The 23,951-nt window shown below is 41.4% G+C and overlaps 1 protein-coding gene across 1 annotated transcript in view; it reads left to right on the top strand.

Moving 5' to 3' along the window:
* Positions 1-23,951, top strand: part of NDUFA10 (NADH:ubiquinone oxidoreductase subunit A10) — a 42,762-nt gene that overhangs the window by 838 nt on the left and 17,973 nt on the right. Inside the window, exons 2-8 of the mRNA XM_042784246.1 lie at positions 232-400; positions 1,019-1,234; positions 2,073-2,159; positions 5,643-5,764; positions 8,190-8,269; positions 12,120-12,174; positions 19,293-19,378. Coding sequence (XP_042640180.1) covers positions 232-400; positions 1,019-1,234; positions 2,073-2,159; positions 5,643-5,764; positions 8,190-8,269; positions 12,120-12,174; positions 19,293-19,378 — 815 coding nt within the window. The remainder of the gene's footprint in view (positions 1-231; positions 401-1,018; positions 1,235-2,072; positions 2,160-5,642; positions 5,765-8,189; positions 8,270-12,119; positions 12,175-19,292; positions 19,379-23,951) is intronic.

The following is a 23,951-nucleotide window of genomic DNA, read 5'->3' as shown; positions in this document are numbered from 1 at the left end:
TTTCTGTCTGCCCAAGCCTTGCATTTCATAAACAGGTACTCAGCCTAAATACCGCTTCAGCTGCTGAGCTGAAATAGCAGTGCTAACTTTACTGGGTGAAAATTCTTTGTATTAGATGGGCAAGTGTGTACCTTAATGCATGTGCAGATGGTGTGAAAAAGCTGCGCTTTGAGCGTGCCTAGTTCAGCTAAGACAACTGAAATATGCTAATTTTGTTGTGCTTTCTTTCAGGCAAGAATTCATGTCAGCCCTGAGCAGAATTTGCAGTATGGTTGGCTGGCTTATATGTTGGGAGAGAGAACTACAAAAAAACTCAATGAATACAGCAAAATCTTTACAGTGGAGGGCAACTTGTCTTCTGGGAAGGGCAAGCTTGCACAACAGATAGCAGAAAAACTAGGTACCTCTTATTTTACCTATTTATCCAATAGATAATAGAATTTAGCAGTGTAATTGTGATTCTTGTGTAAAAAAAGTTAGTTCACCAAACCAGCAGTTCTTCACTAGGAAATTGTTAGTTAGGCAATGTTACAGTTAATGCAGAGGGCTTATAGATAACGGGAGAATAAAATGTTGGTGAAGCTTGAGATGAAAATGGGCCGTTTGTCAGATCTATGGGATACTGATGTAGGTATGTTTTTTTTGTGAATGAAATTTCAATTCTAATGAAGTCGATTTGCTCACTGAGCTTCTAGCTCTGGCAGAGTCACTGAGCAGCCTGAGAGTTAGGATTTTCTGCATGGGTGTACGCAGAGCATCAAGGTCACTGTGGGGATTGGTGGCAAAAAGATTCTGCTTAGAACTGTAGCTCGGCCCTCACTGAGGGAGTGAAAGGTGGCAGTAGTTCAGAGTAGGGTTCTTCTGCCCTCTGTGATGTGATTGACCAAAGGATTTTGTGATGTTTTCAAGAGCTGTTTAAAGTACAGCTGTATATTTAAAGGAACTGAATAGTTGCTTACAGTAAATGAACAAAACATTCTTTTGATTCGTGCTCTGTTGTGGGTTTCTTTTTTGTCAGGAATGAAATATTTCCCAGAAGCAGACATCCATTACATAGACAGGATCTCAGGAGATGGAACGCTGCTGCCTGAGAAATTTAATGGTTTCTGTAACCTAGAGAGGTTTTACAATGATCCGAAATGCCCTGATGGACACTCGTATCGACTGCAAGCTTGGCTGTTTGGTAATCGTGTTTTACAGTATGCTGATGCGTTGGAGCATCTGCTGACCACAGGTTAGCTTTCACAGTAAATGAATTTAATTTCTAAATGAAATTCTGGATATAAGTTGTGAGTAAGCTGGCTTGAAGTCCTCTGCTAGTATCTGCATTTTAAAATGAAAAGCTTTTACATTGTTAAGCATTTTATATCTTTTTTTTCCCCCTTAGTGAGTACAGGTTAACAGCCCATTTAGAAAACTACCTTCCACATTTTCTGTTAGAACAGTATCTTATATAATTTCTAACAAAGGAAGTATGTACCAGTTACCAATTTCATTAGTTTTAATTTGGCAATCCCTGGTGAGGCTGGTTTGAAAATAAGATCATCCTGTTTTCAAGAGGACATTTTAAACCTTCCTAGATAGCTGTGAGTAGTACAGCCTTATTAAAACTCTCCCTAGGCTTAGTTCCTGGTGGTGTCTATTGTTCAGTCTTTCTGATTTCATTAAATACTGTTTTGTGGTGGTATTGTTATAATTTTAGTGTCTTCTGGTGAGAAGAGATTTCCTATACCAGCACTGATTTACCTGTTGCTTGTGCTTTAGTAAGTGTTTTCCAAAAAAGATGAAAAGATGTGGGTGCCAGAAAGTTTCAGAGACATATATAAATGTACTCCTTAAATATAATAGTACTTAGCTACTGTAGTGACAGGCACAGTAGGAGAATATATGGGTGAGACAGGCATGTTCAGCATATATGTCCTGTACATTGTGTGAGCCAAAACCTTGCTCTTTTATTTAAAATTTCTTAGAAAAGCATTCAGGAAATTGACCATAAGAGTAGTGTTTTCTTTAAATTTTGTTGCCAACAGTCTCTTTGAGCCTTGCTGACTGGAACTTGCTTTCAATTGCAGGCCAAGGTGTGGTGATGGAGCGCTCTCCCTACAGTGACTTTGTGTTTCTGGATGCAATGTTTAAGCAAGGCTATATCCACAAGCGATGTAAGTGACTTGCATGCAAAAGGAAGTTATTTTGTTGTAATCCATTTGAAGTGTGGTAGCTTGTTTTTTTTAAGAAAGAAACAAAAATGCCTGCTTGGAAGATGGACTCCTTTAAATATTCAGAGTTGTTCATAAGGTGCTTAGCACCTTGCTGTTCCATGCATCAAGGACCAACCCCAAGCTGTGAGACTTCCAGTTTTTCTTCAAGGCTTTGGTTCTGCTTATATGTTAAAGAACATGTATTCTGTGTATTGTTTGTGTCCTGTCAGTCAGCAGCTCCTGTAGTTCCCTGGAAATGTGGGTGAGCATTCTGATGAAGAGTGGAGGTCTTTCAGGCAGACTGTGATCTTGCAGCATGAGGTGTGAGGTAAATAATGGGTCAGCAGGGCTTGTCCTACTTGCCTTAAATGACCCGCTCCCTTTTGAATCTCAAAGAATGCAAATGTTGCTCTTGTCTTCAAGAAGGGCAAGGAGGAGGCTATAGGCCAGTCAGCCTCAGCTTGATCTGCAGGAGCGTGGTGGAGCAAATCCTCCTGGAAGCCATGTCTGAAGATGTGAAGGTGATGGATAACAGTCGTCATAGTTTTATGAAAAGGAAATCACACTTAAACACCTGATAGCCAGCTCCTCATAGAAGGCTAGCTCTGTGGATGAGCAGAGAGCAATGACTATTGTTTATCATCAGCAAGGCTTTCAGTGCTGTCTCTCAACCTCCTCATTGACAGACTGGTGAAGTATAGATTAGATATGTGGGCAATGGATCGGAAAGTGGCTGAACTGGGCTCAGAGGGTTGTGATCAGCAATGCAAAGTCCAGCTGGAGGCCAGTAACTAATAGCGTGTACCAGAGGAGGAAACTGGGACTGGGTTTAAAACATGGATAACAGGACGGATTGCAGCCTCACCAGATTTGCAGGTGATGCAGAAACTGGGAGAGGAGTGGCTGACACACCATATGTTTTTGGTGGTATTCAGAGGAACCTGGGCAGGCTGGAGAAATGGTGAGAAATGGTAACCTCATCAAGTTCTACAAAAGGGAATGCGGAGTCCTGCAGCTGGGAAGGAATAACTGCAGGCACTCATCTACACTGGGAGCTAACTGTCTAGAAAGTTATGCAGAGGAGGACCTGGGTCTCCTGAGGGACACAGAGTTGAATGTGAGCCAGCAAAGGATGCCACTGGGATGTCGCATGAAGAAGAGGGGTTTTGTCAGCAGGTCAGGGGAGGTGGTCACCAAATCCAGAGTGTTGTGCCCAGTTCTGGGTTACCAGTTAAAAAAACAATGTGAACTTACTGGAGCAAGTCTAGCAAAGGGACATGAAGGTCACTAAGAAACTAGACCATCCAGTGTATGAGGAGAGGCTGAGAGAGCTGGGATTTTTTTTTTGGCCTGGAGAGGAGAAGGCTCGGGGGGATGTGTATAAGTACCTGATAGTGCTTATGTGTATATATACTTGATGGGGAGGAGTATGGGGTGAAGCCAGCCTTTTCTCAGTGACACTTAAAGGACAAAAGGCAAAGGGCACAAATTGAAATACAAGAGGTTCCATTTATTAAAAAAACCCAAAACATTTTCTACTGTGAAGGTATTCAAACCCTGGAGCAGATTGCCTGGGGAGGCTGTAGGATCTTTATCCTGGAGATACTCAGAACCCTGTGGGACACAGTGCTGAACCTCCTGCTCTAGTTGACCTGGCTCTGAGCAGAGTGGTTGAACCAGCTGATCTGTAGATGTTCCATCTAACCTCAGGGATGTGTTGCTTCAGGGTTATGGGCACTGAGCTCCTGAGCAGCACAGTGTTACTGTGCTGGAGCCTTGTGGGCAGGCTCCTTCAGTCTCCATCCCTTGACTAGGAATAGAGCGGATACATGGCACACGTAGGACACCAGCCACAGCCAAAACATGTAAACTTATAGCTGCACAAAAGCTTGAAAGTCTGGAGAAAATAGCTGTAAATCCCAGTCATCAACAGACCCCTAAATAAATTGCTATTGAAATTGTTGTTTCTGCCAGTTCTTAGCAAATCTGGCATTTTGGCTGCCCCTGGGGTGAAGGTAATTGTTTCCCTGACTGCCTTGTGTTTCTGCTGTCTTGTTTGATTTGGCTTAGATTTAGGAGGGGTGTATTTTTTATAACACCAGCTGAAAACTGCAACTTCTTGCTGAATGAGTTTGAGAGCTGGTTGTAATGAATTGTGTTTTACTGCTTTGCATTGGAGAGGCAAGCGAAGCCCAGCAACCCACAATTTATAGTTAATACCAAATTCTGACAACAGGTAATGGATTATACTTGAATCCTTCAACAGCAAACATCGTGATTAGAAGTACTGCTGACTGCTGCTTACTGTGCTGCCAAGCACAGTAGGCTTTCGATTCTTTTACAATCCATTTGAATTTGAAAGCCTGGCACTGCATTTCTGGCTAAGCTGGTGAGTCTTACTGAGGAAAGCCTGCACTTGAGCTCGGTTAAATGGAGCCTGTGCTGTTCGTGCTACTTAAATGTGGAATAGATGTTTCCCCTGAACTTGTGTGGCTTCATCATCGCCAACTATTACCCCAAAAATGCTTCAGGTTATTGATTGACGTAGTAGAACCACCCAGTTGCACAGAACAGACCAACTGCTCTCAGATAGATTTTTCTGTATGGGAAGGTGAGGTCCTCTAGTCCTGTCCTCCATAATGGAGTCTAGTGGTTGTGATTTTGGAGAGGTCTGCTGTTGCTCGTGTAGAGCCCAGAGCTCTTGACTAACAGTAGTACAGAGTATTCCTTCAATACAGGTGAGGGAGGGATGCTGCTGGGTTGGCTGCTTCACCCCAGCATGATTTTCTGTATGCACCAGAGGGCATGGTAAATGCCTGTCTGATCCTTGCGTTTTCTCCCGTGGTGGGAAATAGAGTTTATTTTGCACAGTCATCTTGAAGTATGTGGCTTTTTTTCCATTGCCACCTTTGCCACACTGTCATTTTTGTGGTAGGATGGGGCCATTTATTTATGAAGCTGTGGCAAAAGGCAGCCCTGGCCAGGGATCACCTCAGTTGACCTGGGTGCCACAGTCTCTCCATGGAAAAAAATAGGTTTCTCTAAACTTAAGTTAGAAGTAAATATCCACGTTGATAAAACTGATGTTAGATTCTCATATCTCAGTGTTTGTAGCTTCTTAATTTCATGGTGTTTTACTTTCTGGGAGATTGTTCATTCTAAAAACTTCTGAATCCTATTTGAGGAAAAGCCTACCCTAAACTTGCTATACCAGTCAAGAAGGGCAGGCTGCAAATACAAAGATGTGGGATGTGACTTATTTGCAAATAGAATGTGTTTAGGAAATGCAGGAAAAAACATTCAAGAAATGATTGCAGGTTCATTACCTGATAGGTTATAAATTTAATGCTGTTCCTATTGCACTTGTCCTCATTTGGAACATGTGTATGTGTTCAGCTGGGCTGCCTTTAAAGCTCCAGTGTGCTTGGTTCTGTCTTTATACAGGTCTTGATCACTATAACGAGGTCAAAGATATCAGTATTTGTGAATTCCTGCCACCTCACTTGGTCATTTATCTAGATGTGCCTGTCCCGGAGGTGCAGAAGAGGATCCAGGAGAAAGGAGAGGTACCTTGCTCTCTTGCTAGTGATACTGCCCATTAATATCTGTTGTAATTATGCCTTTTTGTGAGATTCATTGAGGTCTGATGCAAAATTCTGCTTTGGAAAAGCTTCTTGTCCTCTTAGGTATAAGAACTGTGTTGGTGATGACTGGGTATTCTGGTATGCTTGCTCTTTAAACAGACAGACAAAAAAACCTCCAGAAAACCAAAAAACACTCCCCCCCGCCCCACACACACAAAAAAAACCCCAACCCAAAACAAAAAAAAACCCCAACCAACCAAAAAAACAAACCCCCAAAAAACCAAAAACTTTTTTTCATTGCATCAGCATGCTGTAATTTCTGTAATGAGAAGTTCTATGAAATTCACCTGCTCTTGAAAAAGAGCAGTTTCAGGAGTCATCTCACATAAAGTTGATGAGAAATACAGTTGGCTTCTTGTTACTAGCGCAACTTCAGTCTAGTCTGAGGTCATGCTTTGTGACTCTTAGCCATTGTTGATCTTCGACAGTTGTGGGACATTGTCACTTTTCATTTCAAAACGCTTTCTCTGAGGGTGGTATAGTTTCCCTCTTCAGGATGTCTCTTGAATTCATGGCATTGGATGGAGACTACTGTTAAAAGAAAATGAATTTCTGTAGCATTGTCTTCAGATCTCTCTCATTGTATAAGCATATTGGATTACTGGATTATTGATACAGTCTTGGATCAGAAAGGCTGTGGAGTGTTTTTGTATAATGACTAATCTAAGTAAGGTTTTTGGTTGGGGTTTTTTCCTCCCCCTCCTGCGATATTTGGACATGTGCTTCTAATTGTTCTCCGATGTGTTATGAGGATTAAATGATATTTACCTTGTACCTTGCTCAAAGGCTGAGGGAAATTGTAGTCAAGTGAGGTATTTAACTGTGGAAAGCCTGATAGATTCAAAGAAAACTTTGAGTTATGAGTAAAAAATTCTTAAATGCTTGGCGCTGCCTGCTTCTTGGAGCATGTATGTGTATGTTAGTGTGCTAGGGTGAGCTAGCAGCGTTTTGTTGTGCAGTCTCCTGCTCATTTAAGAGGGAGACTGATGATTGCTGAAGGGAAGTGGCTTCAGAGCCGTAAATGGAAGGCTGCCCTTGCTGCTTCGTGATCTGTGTGGCTTGAATTGCTTAGCCTACTGATGGAGTGACTCTCCCCTTCTGCCCTCCAGCAGTTCAGGCTGTGACTGAACGTGCCTCTGCGCTTTAACGAACAAGATACTTTTGTATAGGAAAACCATAGCTTTTTTGTTTTAGTGACTTCAGTGACAGAATTAGAAGCTTCTTAATTTTACCATGGGAACCTGTGAGTCCTTTGCCCTTATGAGCATTAAAGTTCAGTGGCATTTTCGAGACCTTCTAGCAGAAATTGCTGCTGCAACTTGTAACTTCCTTGGGGCAGTGGCACTGCTGGACACTAGTGCTTGTTTGGTGATGGTATTTTGGGGAATTCTGCCTTCTTGGTGGATGGAATGTTTTGATTGGTATTCAGTGGACTGTTGTTGCAGGGCACTGGAACAAGAAAAGCCCTTCAGTGGGCTCAGCTAGCAGAGATATAGATCCTTCCAGCATAATGGGCATCTTGGATGAACATTTCAAGCAGGAAATGTAATTTAATTTTAGAATTGAACTGAAGGAACACGTGGTAGATTAGACAAATTCATGGCATTTTGCAAATGTGGCATTAAAGTATACCGTGTGGCAGATATAGCTGGGGTGAGGTGTTTAACAACAGATATAATAGCCATGAAATCTCAGTGAAAGGTTTTTGGAGTAGGTGGTTGCCCGTGCATTTCTCTGAAACTGGAGAAGTGGATGCACGTTGGCCCTGTCATTGAAAAGGAAGACTTAGACAGTCTTCTGTTCTATGATTCTCCTTTTTTCTGGATGTTTCTATATTGCTTGAATATGCAGGCAGCTAGGATTAATCAGTCCTTGGAAAGTTAAACTTTTTGAGACTGACTCTTGGTTTATGTGAGCTCATGAAAATGAAGTGATTACTGTAACCAAGTGAAATAAATTGCAAGAAAGTTTATTTTGCTTTTACATTCTTTCATTGAACCTGCTTTTCCTTTCTAGATTCACTAACGTATCTGAAGAATCTTACTCATACAGCTAATTATTAAAACAGTGGACATAATAGTACATGGTAAAGCAGCAATTAGTGCAGACTGACTTGTTCCTTGGAGTACTCTAGATTTTTAGTGATACATAAGAAATTCTAAATATTCCAGATGTCTTAATTGTGAAAATTTTCATTAATGTGTGTGTGGTTCACTGGACATTTGGCTGCTAATACAAGAGTGAGCTTTTGACAGATGGTGTAACATTGCTTTCTGCCTAGACTGGAATCTGCACCAGTGGGAAAAAGAAAAGTAATTTCATAACACTGTTTTCTGTTTATTTTTAGCCATATGAGAAAAAGGTGTCTCCTTTGTATCTGCAGAATATTGAGGATGCTTACAAGCAAACCTTCTTACCGGAGATCAGGTTAGCAAACCAGATGCTTTTCTCTGAGTCTTTGAGTAAAAATGTGTGCAAATCCTAAAATCTCTGCCAATATAAGCAAATAAAACCACGTCATGTGAGAAATCCTCTGTGCTATGTGGTATGATATTATGCCCTAATGATGGGGTATTGCTTCCATGGCATAAGAACTGTATACTTGTGTGTAGTTAGCTCTGGCATCTGAGAAGCCTGGTGCCAGTGTTACAATGTTGGAAGCTTACAAATGAAGTTTTTTAGGTGTGAGCTTTATAAAGCAATGTTTTTTTGACTCAACAGATTCAGAGAGTGTGAAATGTTGTACACTGGTAAATTCATGGGATTTCATTAAATGACCTATTTAATATCATAGAATCATTTAGGTTGGAAAAGACCTCTAAGATCATTGAGTCCAACTGCAATACATTGCAAATATATTTCAGAGCTAATGAGCCCCAGTCTGCAGTATGTTGTTTTGATCCGGCTGTCTTGGGTCATTGCAACTTTGATGTCATCAAGTTAGATACAGGGAAGCATAAACTTGTTCATAGTTAAGAGCACTTCAGCAGCAAAGCCAGGTATTGGGTCTATTTGCTCTGCAAAACAAGTTCTGTCTCCCTTTTCTGACAGTGCTGTGTGTGGTTGGCGTTGGCACCCTTGTTTCTCTTTCTCTTAGCTTGCAGCAGTGGTTGGAGTGCTTTCTTGGAGTGATGTCCAGAATGCTACAGCTATAGCAGTGTTTGTGTTTGCGTGATTTGAGGAGTGTCTGATACAATGTAAGTTTTTCTTAGGCCTTTTGGGAAAGTTTGGGATTTTATTCTCCTAAAACCACCTCTCGGTTGTCACAGCTTTGGCTAGTTTCTTGATAGTGATACAGAGTGAGAGGAGAAAAAGGTTTGCAGGTAAGGGCTTGTTCCCTCTTCTGCTTCTGTTTCTCCACCTCATGAGGCATACACCTGACAGTCTTCCACATTTGAAAAGGATTTGACGGACTTGCTGGTGCTGTTAAATAAAGACTGCACTGCTGTCTGCTCTGAGAGACTAAAGGTGCTCTCCTCTGGGCTCCCCTGGGTTTCTCTAGCTGGAAAGCAAGCATGTGTGCTCTGTAAACTTGAGATGAGTAGACTGTTACAGTTTGCCAGCTGTCCCAGTTCCTATAGAAGAGGTCTATCAAAAATCAAACTGTTTGGATCAAAAATCTAAAAGCATGTAAATCCCTCATAAATAAATAGCTTTCTGGAAGGGAAGCTCTTAAAGGTCACAGAGCCAGGCCTACTTTACATCAAAACAATCTCTAATTGTGCAAGGTTTGGTGTGTGCATGAAGCTCTTGAAGTCAAAGTAGAGCTTCAGGTATATTGCAGCCTGCTTGTTTCCCCTTGCTTTCTTGCTCCATCTCCCAGGGTTAAATCAGTCTAATTGCGCTGTCAGCAATTGAACTGAATAACTTCATACTGAGCTTGTCATTCATACAGGGCAGAAGCTGTTGGTGTGATGCATGGTCAGCTGCCTCCCAGTGCATCCCCCAGAGGTCAGCGGCCCCCCCACAGCTCTCGGCGGGAGGCCGGGGCTAAGGAAGGGAGAGGGAGGGTGGGAAGCCTTGGGACTTCCATCCCCCAGAGGGCAGAACTGCTTTGAATTTACCGGCGAGGAGAAAAACGCTGCTGGTTCTTTGGATCAAATCGAGCCCCAGAAATACAGCGTCGTGTTTAGTGAGGCTAAATCCTTGACCCGGTCCTGCTGTGATTTCAACTCCTTCCCCTCTGCCGGTGCGTGGTCAGTACACTTGTTAAGCAAACGCCCTCTGCTTGGCATCCTCCTCGGCGGATGGGCTTACGAGAGCTTGTCAGATCAATCTTTGTGCTCGGGTCTGAAGGAGGACATCTCGGTCCCCTTGGTGCGGGGGAGTTGTGGACGTGTGAAACTTCAGCTCTGTGCATCTCTGGACCTCACTGATGGCTTGTATATTGGATAAATATGCAGAAGCTTCAACTGTCTTTAACTGTTTGTTTGCTGGCTTTCAGTGAACTGTATAGTGAACTATATTCATGCCTGGCTGTTAGTATCTAGGCAGACTAAGCACTTGATTCCCTAACGCTTGAGGATGACCAAAATCTGGTTCAAACAGGCTAAAAAGTTGTTCTAGACTGAACAAACTCCTGCATGCTTTCCATGTTCAAATTTATGTTGGTTTGCTCTCTTGTTTTTCTTGAAATGTAGCAGGAAAATAGTTTAATTTATTGTTTAGCAAAATTCCTGTTACCTAGTTCCATTTAATTGGAATAACTTAATACTGTTTGAAGGGGTGTGTTTCATAGTGGATATGTGGCTGTCTTAAAATTGGTGCTTTCGTTCTAGTCTGATGTATTTAGGAATGTCTTTTAATGTTTCTTTTGATAGTGCCTGGTGCTGTGGCAGGTACTACCTCGTGATTTTGAACAGACAATTTGCTTCTCATTTGATTTTTCTTTTCTTGGACCAAAGCCCTAAGATGGCTAATGTTCTCCTTCATATCCAATACTGCTTCCACTGAGCAGCTGTTTTCTCTTAATGAAAGCCCTAATAATCGGCAGAGTATCAAGTGATTTGATCTGCATTGTTAATGCAATTGCCAGTATAAGACTCTGGTCAAGTCTGACCTCTCCCTTTGATTACTGGCAGTTGATATTGAAGGATGTGAGTATGCGTGCTACCCTGTCACAGCAGCTCCCTTTGAAAGGAGGCCATTTATTTTCTTTCTGTGACTGGAGAGTTATGTGAGACTTCCTGCTTTGTTCTCAAGTTGAGAACAAACTCTTTAAGTAATTCCCCTACTAGGAGCACCAGTTGAATGACTGACTGTAAGAGCTTGGGGGTTCGTAGGAATAAAAGGCATTTTCTAAATGAACTTTTTTATCAGAGCTGTTTTGACTGACTAGTGTTAATGCACACCAGGAACTAGTTTGGACTGCCGCAGTTATAAATAATTTTGGTGATGTGTCTACTTAGAGCAATTTAGATTGCCAGCCTTAATCCTGATTAAACTTGAAAGTGATTGTGCTAAGCAAAAAGTCTGCAAATTCTTTTCTGTGCTCTTCAGCTTTGTTGTGTGTTGTTTGATACACCGTGTACACTGGGCATCCATTTTATTCTCTCAAGTTTTTGTCAGCTAAAGGAAAAGTCTTTCAGGGCAGCTGAAGCAGGTTTGGGAACAACTGTTACTGAGGGTGGCTGTGTGTATATAGTAGTGAAACATGTTCATATAGGAACTCCTGTTGTGGAAATGCTCTGCAAGTGACTTTTCTATGAAAGCTGCTGTATGGATAAGAAAACAATCTTGTAACCAGGAAGCTATTACCTGTTTTAAATGTTTTCAATCTTACAGACCTTGCTGCCTGCGTTGTATTGGTTTGGTTAGCTCAGTCTTAGTAAATAATGATGAATGAGTGTATTCTCTTAATAATTACCCACAGGTTTTAATGTACTTGTAAAAAGGAAGGTCTACTGAACTTTGGGGTTAGACTGTTGGAAAATTTCACTTGGATTCAAATAAATTGGGCAATTGTGATTAGGGCAAGTATCCACATTAGTGAAATGGAAACAAATTCATAGGTGGGATTTAAATTATTTTTAACTGAAACTATGTAAGTACCACGGGCCATTTACCCTTTAAAAACAATTTTCCACCCAGAAAGAAGCAACTTACAGTTCTAATAGGAATTCTATTGTGAGAGCTTTGTAAGCATTATAAAAAACTGTAATGATTCTGGTCCTGTGTTCATGCCTTTTAAATTAATTTCTGCTTCATTTTTGGAGCAGGAGAGAGAAGATGGGTAGAGCAGTTGTATCACAGGAACTAATTTTTTTCCTTTTTGCAGCAAGACCAGTGAAGTTCTGCAGTACACAGCAGCTGACACAGAGGATGTGGAGAAGGTGAGAGTTTGCTGCATATGCTGGTTTTTGTTTTTTTGTTTTTTTTTTTTTTCTTCTCCTCTTTAATCTTCCAAGACTGAAATGGAAATATATTGTCCTAGATAGCAAACTTAGTTAACCACTTAATGCATTTAGTGTTTGTTGCTATGACAAAGATCTGGGCTGGGTCTGTATTAGAACATTTTGATGAGTGTGTGTCATTTTGTCAGGACTGTGGAAATCTCACCTGCCCTTCACCCTTTTGCTGAGATACCTGACTGTCTGAGCAAGCAAAGCCCCCGATAGGCCACATGATTATGACTAATACTCTTTTTAGTGTCTTTTGTCTGATGTAACATATGCTGAGTGTTTCCAAATCGGGTTTATTTTTCCAAGTAAATTCTGTGAGGGAAGTGGAAACAGCATTTCCTGAATCCCTCCTGAGCTGTGCAGTGAGTGTTTGGTTGTTCAGTCAGCATCCCTGTTTGAAGTGGCTGGTGGGATGAGCAAGGCTCTGCATAGCTCAATTTGGGAACTAATGACATTAAGCAAGAGGTAAGTCACCCCCAACATTCAGCTGAGACTTTGTCTACCAGTATAATGTCTGTCTCTTGGCTTTTGCCATTGTGCAGCCTCCTGTGGTCCAGGTGGGTGCATAGGTTCCTGTGTGATAAAACAGCGGTTGTTTTCTAAAAGCTAGTCTTTATTTGGTTATAGCAAACAGCTGGATAACCAGGGCTGTTATAAGTATTGTAACCCCATGTTATTAATTTGTATGAGCTAGCATGTGGAATCTAAACCGCATTTTTTTTTTTTTTTTTTTAATCCAAATGGTTTTGCCAGACATAATAGGCCTGGACCAAACCAGATAAATTGCCTTCTCATTGCTAGAAATAAGCCAACTCTTATGTGACAGGATTAACATGAGACCTCTGCTTCCTTCTACTCAACCGCGTTATTTTTTGGACTAGGTGTAATATATTTGCCTTTTTTCAGCAAACATTCTTGGTCATGGAGGTTTGTTAATGGGATAATAGGAGCCTTTTTCTTCCCCACTGTTAACTTTTCTCTGTAGCTGCTGTCTCCTGCCAGAAAGAGCAACAAGCTTTCTGTAATTTTGGACAAGTTTGATGCAGGCCCATTCCAGTTCTAATGCTGGCAGTTACACGGTGAATCCCTCAAAGCTCATTTGAATTCTGTAGTAGCAATAAGGATCCCAGCTGCACTAAAAGTATCTTTTCAGATGTGTCTTGCTGACTTTAATATTTTCATTCTCTGTGTTTCTTGTTTGAAAACTCTAACTTCTAGAGTCCACTTAATGTTCTCCTTTCCTCTGTTAGGGGGGAAAAGAAATATGAGGCTGGTTATATTGCTTTTTGCTTTAGGAAATAGGTCCAGGCCTTTACACAGCAGTATGTGATTAATTCCTAAATCAGCTGGGGAGAGAGAAGTGGCAGGGTGATTACTTTGAGATGGAAAGCTTACTTTTTTTTCGGCTTTCCGAAATCAGATGCAAAGGGAAAACGTTCATCTCAGTATACCAGCACCTGTCCTTCCACCTGCACTATGTATGACATTCAGCAGGTATCAGGCCATCTTACTGCAGAGGTTTGCATGTAGTTTTGTGGGGGCACTTCCATCTTGCCATGGGACATGGCTTAGAGCCTTTCCTAGCTAAGCCTCCAAGTCAGTGCTTAACTAAAGATCCTTAAGCCCAGCCTTGGCATTTATAGCAAGGGAGGTTTCCACCTGCTTATTGCCTATGTGGAATTCTTCAAAAAAAGAAAAAAGCATATTTGAACATTTCTCAGTGTTGCAGGAGGCAGCTTATTACTGCTGTGCTCACTTGCTGATGGACTGGGTTTGACTGGGATCGAGTTAATTTTCTTTACAAGAGCCCATATGATGCTGTGCTTTAGATCTGACCCAAACAGTGTTGATAATGCACCAGTATTGATAATGCACCAGGATTTTAGCTATTGCTGAGCCGTGCTTGCACAGTATCAAGGCTGTCTCTGTTTCTCACTGTGCCCCCTGACGTAAAGCTGAGTGTGCAGAGCTTTGGGAGGAGACACAGCTGGGACCCCTGAGCCGGACTGACCAAAGGGATATTCCACACCATGTCTTGTCATGCTTAGCAATAAAACTGGGGGGAAGGTTTTTCCAGACTAGCAGTTGCTGAGAGCAATCCTGGGAGCAAGGGCCTGGAAAAATCTCCTGGGTCTGTCTTTGAGCTTGGTTCCTGCTGTTGGAGTTGGTGATGAATCTGTTTCAGTTGAAGCCGTCTGCAGTAAACTCTCTGCTCTCAAGCCTGACTTTGGAAGAACAAAGTGTGGGTTTTAGTTGGCCTTGTACATTACAGCAACTTGCACCTAATATCCTCATGTTTCCATGCAAAAAGAAGCAGAAGATACTAATAAGGACTTTTCTGGTCCTAAACATGTAAGCCCAGTTAGCTGCATTGCTGTAGGTTTCTAGGCCTTTTAGTTCCCCTTACGAGAATATGGCTGTGTGCCACATTTTGGGTCCTGCCCTGTCATGGCTGGATCTCTGGACACTCATGTGCTTGAAATTAGAGGTTACCATTATTAACCACTAGACTTTTGAGGCAGTTTGAGTTTATACCCACAAAAAAGGGCTGGTGGCCTCAGTGTGACAGCAGCTAAATAGGAGTTCACTGCGAAATCACACTTCAAGGAGGCTACTGGTTGCATTTGGAATACTGCAGTATTTCTAAAATCTCTGAAAATGAGGTGTTTCTGGAAGCTTCAAAAAACACTAAAGACCTTTCCCTTTGTTCTGAGATCAACTGTATTTATGCAGATAGCTACCTGCAACCTTTACCAGCTGACAATTCTGACATGAATCCTTTTGTGTCATTTTCAGGAAGGGAAAAAATGACTGAAGAGAGTAAACCTTCACATTTTATCTTAGTCCTGAAATTACTGTTTTCAAAGAGCTCTTGAATCTCTGAGGTTTCAGTCTTGTGAGTACCCCTGTGAAAAATCGAGAGCTCAGCCTCATTGTTTTCACGTGCATAAAAATGGAAATATTTCTTTAGTGCTAGCAGGGTAGGGGTGCCCTTGCTTCTGTGGTAGATAAAGGCATATAGCAGCTAGAAGGCAGTCCTTGTCAAAGTTCACACACTTGAAGCCACAGTGAAGATTTGGCTTTGCAGTGAGAAGCATCCTCGGTGACAAGAAGGATCAGCATCCCAAGAATAATATGTTTTCTGTCATATTTTTAGATTTTTTTTTTTTTTTTTTTGAGACAGAAATAATGAAATGGGAAGAAGCTGAAAGGAACAAAAAACTGAGGTCAGCAATTATAGTTAGTTTTTTCCAGATAACATAAAAGATAAGATTTGGGAACTGTGGTGTTTCAAGAAGGTAACCGTGGATGTTTGGTAGAAGAAATAAGAGAAAGTTGGGATGGGAGGTTATTGCTTGTTTTCTCCCCTTCCTTCTCTCTGAGCACATCTTGAAGTAGTCAGAATAAAGCAGTTTGTTTCCTCCCTATATTTTTTTTTTTTTGGTAATAAACCCCATTGCTAGAAATTTTATTTTAATCCTTTAAGTCAGGGTTTAAAGTCAGTCTGAAGCTCTTATTGCTCAAGTGGAGAGTCTACCAAGCTCAGTAATCTCGTGTCATCAGTGTACGTAGGGTCATCAGTATGCACTGATCTAGTTCTTAATTTGGTTGGAAAAATCTGGACTAGAGGAAGGATTACTGTTTTGAAGTCAAGTACAAGATGGTATCATTTTCATTGTTAGATGTTAGCTATAGACACTGGTACTCTTTATACTTCAAAAAACAAAGTTTTTTTTTTCCCCTTCTGTCCAGATTCAGTTTACCTTTGGAATGAAATAGATGAAATTTGGAAAGAAGGGTTGGCAGGAGGGATTTGGTTTTGACTTGTAGGGTGTTTGTTTACACAGGTGTATCCTGCTGATAGATAGCAATGTTTAACTATTAGCTAGCTTCAATCTACAGATGATTTGCTATGTGATTTGGGAGCTCAATTTTTTTATGACCTTATAGTTCAATGGCTTTTGATTTGCTCACAGCAGACATACACAACCTAGAAATGACTTTTGTTTCTGAAGAGTTTTTTAAAAACCAGTCTGGGTTTCACATTGTAATTAACATTGGTTGTAGCAGCTAAAGGAGTGGTAAGTGCTGAAATGAGCTTTGTTAGGGTGTTTCAGACTGCTTTTACATGAGGATAAAACCGGGAATAAAAAGTTAGCTGTGCTTGTTTAAATTTTGGTGTGTTTTTGTTTTGTTTTTTTTTTAAGCCCTGGATATTAAAAAAGAGGTGGGAGTAGAAAGGAAGTAACTTTAAAACTTAACCAAAACTGTTTCAATTTGTCTGTGCTGGTGAGTAGTGTTTTGTATTTATGTGTCAGTTTTACTCAGTGTCACCAGCTTACCCAAACTGGAGAAGATGCTGAAGCTGGGAGGCTGCTGACAGACCAACTTTGTGCCGTGTCCTTTGCCAGTGCAGAAGTGGAATGCTCCAGAGCTAGCCTGCACGAATTTTTCAGCTGTAGGTGCTGTATGTGGGCTGAGCTCTTTCCTGCAAGCTGTGGTCTGAGCTCTGTAGGGTTGTAGCCTGCATCGCTCCATGTGTGTGTCTGTCACTTAAAGAAATGACCTGCGAGGTAGGAGTTTGGGCAGAAGTCAGCTGACAGAGCAGCCTGGCGGGGTTTGGTGGTTTTGTCCTCATAAATGACATGAATAAAAACAGTGTCACCTTCTGCTGCCTGCCACCCCCCCAGCTCTTCCACGCCCAGCACTCACCAGGTCACTGTGAAACAAGCTTAGAAATTGTAAGCTATTGGCTTAGTTGCAAAGATTACAGAAAAGGGTTTCATTATTGAAACCGTTTTTTTCTAAATCCTGCCATGCTCTGCAGTATATTAAGACCTGATCTCTCCTGGAAATTATTACAAGTTGTGCTGCAATCAGGTCTAAATCATTCATTTGCTGCTAATTCCCAAGGGGACCCAGGGCATTCCTTGTAAATTAAGACGCTGCTGTTCTACCCTGGTTGGGAGGCTGATACTGTTGTTAACGAGCTGCTAGGAGACATGTCTTCTGATATGATAATAAGAGTGTGCAAAACTAATTTGGATAGAGATTTCTTTTTCCCTGCAACATATTCCGAGTCCTGTTGTTAGCAACTCTATTATTAGTCCTGTTGTCAGCCATAGCGGGGGGTTTCCAAGGCTTTGCCGTGGAGTAGAGAAGTAATTGCTTTTGCATAGCTAATGGAAAGTACAGTAGAGGTTCAGCTTTTAAATCAAATAATTAAAATAAATAGTGGATATTTGAATTAACTTACCACACACCTTCCTTTCTCTTCACATCTTTGAATGCTTATCTTGGGGAGTTATGTTACCACAGTCTAGTAGGAAGAAGCTGTTTCTAAATACAATTTTGCAAACTCTTCTAAATATATGTGGTGCAGTCTTCTGTAGTGTTCTTTGAGGTCTGAAATGTTTTTCCATCAACAGGTTGATTAGCTGTTGGCTTTTTTCTTTATGTGAAAAGTAGGTTCTCTATGCTCTCAGTTACAGTATCTGGCTTGCCAGCTATGCCTCTCTCTACGAGGTCAAGAATGGTTAAAGAGCAGTGAAACTTGCTTGAAGTTTTAAATATGCTTTGGTGATGTCATGTCAACCATTTTAAAGTGTTTATCAGCGAAATTAGTCTTTAAGAAATATAAATGCCTCAAGGAAAGTGATCATGCAGTTGTACCTCTAAGCCATTATTTCTTACCATAAAAACATAATAATGGTAATAGCATGGGCCTTTATAGTCGAAGCTACTTTGTAATAGCACTTTGTTGTTGCCTTTTAAGTGGTAATAGATGGGATTTAGTGTTTGCTGTGACTGCAGGGAATGATTGTAGTAGATTTAATGTACAGTAAAGAAGAGAAGCATTTTTCATTTATTATTCTACCACTCACTTTATTGCTGGCCTCTGCCTATTACCAATAGATTGTCAGTGTGTCATCAGGATTTCAGTCCTGACCTCATAGATTTATCCTTTCCTTCTGGAAAAGGCCTCTGAAAAGTGATGTTTGGCACTGTAACAATCCACTCTTTCCCAAGATGCTTCAAGGTACTATCTCCACCTCATCATGCACCTTAAATGCCTCCTCCTGACACTAGTTCGGGTTTCCTTCAGATCTAGTCAGTTGTGTGTGATGATGACCTCAGGCTTGTGTTAAGCAATTACCCAGTGGACCAGCAAAGATTTGTTTTCTGGTGGAACCAGGTTGTAAATGAAGCTCAAATACGGGATTGATAAGTTTGGGGATGATTCGCTGAGCTGGAGTTACTTGTCTGAATGGTTCCTGGGTGCTGAGCTGTGTGTTCTACACCTTTCCTTTCAGCTCAGGGTGCATGCATGGGTAGGTCCCGATGACCGATGAAATCCTCAGCCTCTGGATTTCTGTCAGTATGGCTACTTCAAGTGTGTTTGAGTTCCATCCTGAAACATGCCTCTGTTTCTGTGATGTGAACCACACACAGCAGCACCGAGAGGCAGTTGCCACAATTGCTCCTCAGCCTATCTCATTTAGTATGCCACTGAGTCTTTCTGAAAAAAACCAAAACAAAACAGACCAAGCCAGGCTTCCTATGTAGCATGATGATTTTTGTTTGCAACAAAAGGGAGTTAAATTTAGACTTATTTCCCTTTCCTTCTCATTTTACCTTTGAGTGGGGTTGTGCCTTCTTTTGCTTCCTTTCAGCCCCAATGGCAGGCTGAGGAAGAGTGTCTTGGATCAGGTAAGAATTCAGAGACAAGGCACCCCTCAGCTGATTTATTCCCTGCCATCCTTGGCTCACCAAGGCTGAAAGCGCCAGGAACTCGAGCTTCCTGTTTTTCCATGTGTCTGCCCAGCGCTTATGGTGGGGCCACAGTCTCCAGAAATATGGCTGGGAGATGATATGTTGGCTGTAAACATTTGCATTGTTAATACGGCTTTAGCAGCACAATCTTTTTGCGGGGTGACTTGTTTAATAATATATTTTGGTTATTTCATTATGTGGGGGGCGTGTTCATTGATTTTTTGGGTGTCCTGATCAGACCACTTCTTAGTGGGATTTTTATCTTCTGATTCCAGGTAATTGAAGACATTGAGTACCTGAAATTTGACAAGGGACCATGGCTGGAGCAGGACGATGTTTCTTATCATCATTTGAGACTTTAGTAAGTACGATGTCTCCCAGTAACTGAAAGTTACTTAGCATCAGATCTCAGGGAAAATGTTTAAAGCTTTGAGCTTTTAAAGTTATGTTTATATTTGTACTCTAACTTGTTTTTTTTGGTCAGAAGTCAGCCGTGATAGCAGGCTTTTGTAATATTCGTTCTTGGCACTGTAATATGGTGTGGCATTTTGCTGCTGCTTCTAATTGATTAGACGAGGGACTCCAGACAAATAGAGCCTGTTCCATTAATGAAGCACAATAACTCTCCAGGCATTTCCTAAGTGCTGTGACCTGTGGCCCTTAGGAAGGTATTTTTGCAAGCACTTCTGTTCCTGGGTGATCACAGGAAAGCATTTCATTTTAAAACAGCATTTATGCAGTTGACACGGTGGTTTCTCTAATGCCCTGGCAGCATGACATCCTTCAACAAAGCTTGTTGACAGAGCAACCTTGTAGCAAGTTTTATATGTGGCGCTGTTTAGATTGGCTGTGTTTAGAGTGTTTTTTCTAAAACTAGACTGATTTCTTACACTGTCTGCTTTGAAGTATCTTTCCAGCAGCCAAGAAGCTGGCAGAACAAGGTATGGGGGCTAAAAAGGAATCAAGCAAGTTTGGGTGACTGCTCAATAAGGCCATTTTTCCTCCTTTCCCCTGACTCCCGTTAATTAATCCTAAATAGAAACTTTAATCCTAATTCATGGAATGAACTTCTGCAGTTCTGTTGTTCATTCTCTGTGATAAGGGGGATTATAAAGTACAGCAGTTTAGGGGTCGTTTTTTTGTTGGCAATTTTTTTCTTTTGTTAAAGATCCTTGTCTGTCTAGTTGGATGTGAAGAGATAAAACTCAGATAGTGGAAAGTGCCTTGTTGGAATAGAATTAAATTTTATGATTATAGTTGTTTGCAAGTACTCCATCTGTCCTCCAGTTCAGCTGTGGAGTGCTACTGATGGGGCTGCATACATCTCCAGAGCAATGCTGAAAAGAGGTAGCCCTCCAAACTAGGTTGAACTAAACCACTGATGTGTATGTGAAGTGAGATCAGACCTACGCTTTGATCCATGTGTTACAGATGAAGCATCACAAGTGCCACTGAGAAGTCATGCCGATGAACAAAATGTTCTCTGGGTGACCCTGTATAAAGGGTATAGCTACACTTGTAAGACCATTAATAGTGATAACCTTGTACTGAAGGGACAGGCTTCCCGTTTTCCTAGAACTTCATCTTTAGACTGAATGTGCAGGTAGCAAGTGCAGTACAGTTACTACATTTTAAAAACAAAATTTAAGAATCATATTTTCATATTAATTTCTCATGATCTTACAGTTAATAGAAACACAGGGATTTTTTTAGTTTGAGTATCTGCCTCTGAATTTCTATTTTTGTTGTGACAGGGACTGGAGTATCAAGTTAAACTTTTTTACAGCTTCTGATATTCTTTGCTTTTTACTTTACTGTGCTATTACTTCAAGTGGTTCCTAAAATTAGAGATAATTTTCCTTTTCTATGGCACTTCTATCAACGGGTGAAGATAGATGGCAGAAGAGCAGTGTTGTGTGGCATCTAAGAGAAACAAGTCATGATTTGGGTGCCTTTTAAATATCAAAGAGCCTTCTTTGTGTAGTAATTAAAGGATAGCAACTGGTGACTTAGACCCTGCAAAACTATCAAAATCAGATTTACTTTGAAAGAGAAAAAAACCAGTTAAGTTGCTTGTTTTCCTATAGCTTCACACAAATACAGGTATTAAGAAAAGATTATTAATTGTAGAGTGTAGGAGGGAGTTAAAGCATATAATTAGAGCAGTGTATTAAGGTACTGTATGAAAATTCTACTTTGCATCTGTGGAAGGAAGTAAATTGCATTAAGGACTCAATTTTTCACTGAACCTTGCAGGGGGGTGAGAGAGTCTCCTGTACAAGGCTCTTCTCATTGCATATAATACAAAATTTTTTCTTCTGTTGGCAGCGTGTGGCTGTTTTAAGATCTTACAGTGCAACAAACTGCTAATGTAAATGTTTCTGGTTTGAGTTTTGCTGTTTCCCCTTGCCTTCAGAATGGCATTGTCAAGATGGCGTTTGTATTTGGCCGTCTGACGAACATCCTCGCTGCTGGTTTTGAGTTTTCGTTTGGTGCTGGGTATTAGGGCATTGATCAAATGTATAGCAACAGATCCTGTGCCAATTTTGTGCTCATGCCTTGTGCAACTGAATGAGGAAATCGTGGGCAATATGCTGGGCAGCCTGGGAAGAGCATCTTTAACTTTTATAAAAATGAGTAGGTTTGGACATAATCTTTTTTCATGTGAACTCCAGAAGTGCAGGACAGACGTGAGTCTCCCGTCACAGCTTGCACGAATGTCGCTCATGAAAACGTGTCGGGCCCAGTGCCAGACAGAGGCTGAATGTGCAAGGGCTGAACAACCAGGCAGGGAGTCTGCTGCATGTCTTCGGTGTTAGAATTGCATCCTGGAGCATCAAATGCCAAACTTGGGTGCTAAGTCATGAACATTAAAGCTGATGCTCTCCTCAGTTTTTCCAGTGCCCAAGTAAAAAAGAGCTTATGGTACCCAGCCTTCTGCTGATTTGCAGGTGTCCCATGCCTACATTAATTTTTCCTTTTGGAAAGAGTTTTTTAGCACGTTCCTGGTGGGCTGCCTGTTCCATATGCTGGCACATGCTGCCCTCTCGTGGGTGCTTCTGGAAGGCTGCAGCAGGTATTTGCATGTTTTTCCATCTGCAACTGCTCCCTTTGCTGACCTCCCAGCACTTTGCACAGCCCACTCCTGATTTGGGCTATTTCAGATCTGTTGCTGTCGGAGGGCACGGCGGCGGGTGTTGCGGTCGTAATCCTGCAGTGGTGCTGGCTTGGCTCTTGGCAGTTTCACCTCTTCTACCTTCAGCTTGTACTAGCATGTCTGGGGAAGGGGGTCAGGATAACTTTTTCCATTCCATGTATATAGGGTCTAATGCATGGAAACCCCAGCAGGGCCTCTGGCTACTTTGGTAATGCAATTAAGCTAATCAAACCAGTGAGCCACACCCATATAAGATCAGTTGCATAATGATACCTTTTATCTCTCTGCGTTGCCCTTGAGTGCTCTCTCCCTTGCCTTAATAGAGTAGTGTGGTTGTGGGACTGCAGCACCTCTGGGTGAAAGGTTAAAAATGTATATATTTGTGTATGTAAGCTGGAGGGATCTCCCAGGGGATACTCTTCACATCTTTCCTTCCTCTCCAAGTGCTGAGTCTGACAGCAACCATTCTGCAGGCTTTTGAACTGTCTCGAGGAGTTTCTCTGTTGCCACTGTGCTGTCTCAAGCATGTTTTTATTTGTGCCCTTCCTAGTGAAATCGTGTGTCTGTCTACACGCGTTGCAAAATAAATCATGTTTTGGAATGAAGAGCTGTAGTTTATGTAATGTTGCCAGTGTTACTTTACCAGCTGGTGAGGGGAAGGGAGCTTACTGCATTTGACTTGTTTCAGCAGACAAGTCCATGGTTAAATCTGTTACATCTCTGCAGCTCCTTCAGAATTTGCTATAGCAGAACATATTTTGTATGGGCAAATTTTTGGCTTTTTTAAGCCACCACTGGTTTCGTTACAAAAAGATAGGTATTGGCATTTGTTTTACCTTGATGAAAAGGCCGTCTGTTTCCAATTGGAAACAATCTAGCCATGAAATAGTTTGCCACTCTCATCTGTGCAATTTTGTTCATTAATAACTATTAGTGCGCCTCAAACTGTGTAGTAAATCCTCCAGTATTATATTTGGCGGGACATCAGACACACATTTTGAGGTTGTTACTGAAGGACTTTGTATGTGCAGTAACTAGTAATTTCTCAGTTCTCTTAATATTTGTTTAGCTTCTTGGAGCTATTGCTAACCCCAGAGCTTGGCTCCTATTTCCTTTCTGTACATTTTGCCCTGGTTAAATGAAATGTTGGAACAAGGAAGCGTGGGAGTGAATGAGGGAGAAGGACCCTTCAACTCTGTTTCACAGTGTAATCCAACATGCTTAGCAAAGGGAAGAAGTGTCCATGTTTGAATGTCCGTCGTGTCTGATTTCAAATAGCAGGACTAGAAGTGCTTGTAAGAGATGTATTAGACATGTTTTTGAAACTTTGTCATGGAGACTCCAAAATCGCATAAACTGTTCATTGTAAAACTTTGGTACTATTAAAAACTGCTTCCTTTAGCACCTTAGTTCTCTCTTGCTTCAATTGAAACACTTCTTTGTAATGTCCTCTTTGCAGTGGCTTTTTATAGATTTGAAGAGCTGTTGTTGCACCTTCTCACCTTCTCTTGCAGACCTGCTTTTCTTGGAAAGCTCTGTTTTCTTTCTTGGTGTTCATGGTTAGTGCTTCTGCTGTTCACTAAGGGAGTGGTTTACCTTGCCCATGGCATACTTCTTTTGCCTAACCAAACAATGGAGTCTGAGTCCCTTTGGCAGAAGGAGGTCTCTCTGTCATTGCCCTGCCTTTACCGAGTTCTGGAGAAAATGGTCAAGGAAGAAATGACAGGCAAGGAAAGACACATGGTGGGGACACACAGCCCGTGGCTGTCGTGTGTGT

Source organism: Tyto alba, unplaced genomic scaffold, assembly GCF_018691265.1.
Source record: "Tyto alba isolate M040663 unplaced genomic scaffold, T.alba_DEE_v4.0 Super-Scaffold_7, whole genome shotgun sequence".
In the NCBI taxonomy this organism is placed as follows: domain Eukaryota; kingdom Metazoa; phylum Chordata; class Aves; order Strigiformes; family Tytonidae; genus Tyto; species Tyto alba.
Note: the sequence above shows the minus strand (reverse complement) of the source record. Positions and strands in the feature narration are given on the sequence as shown.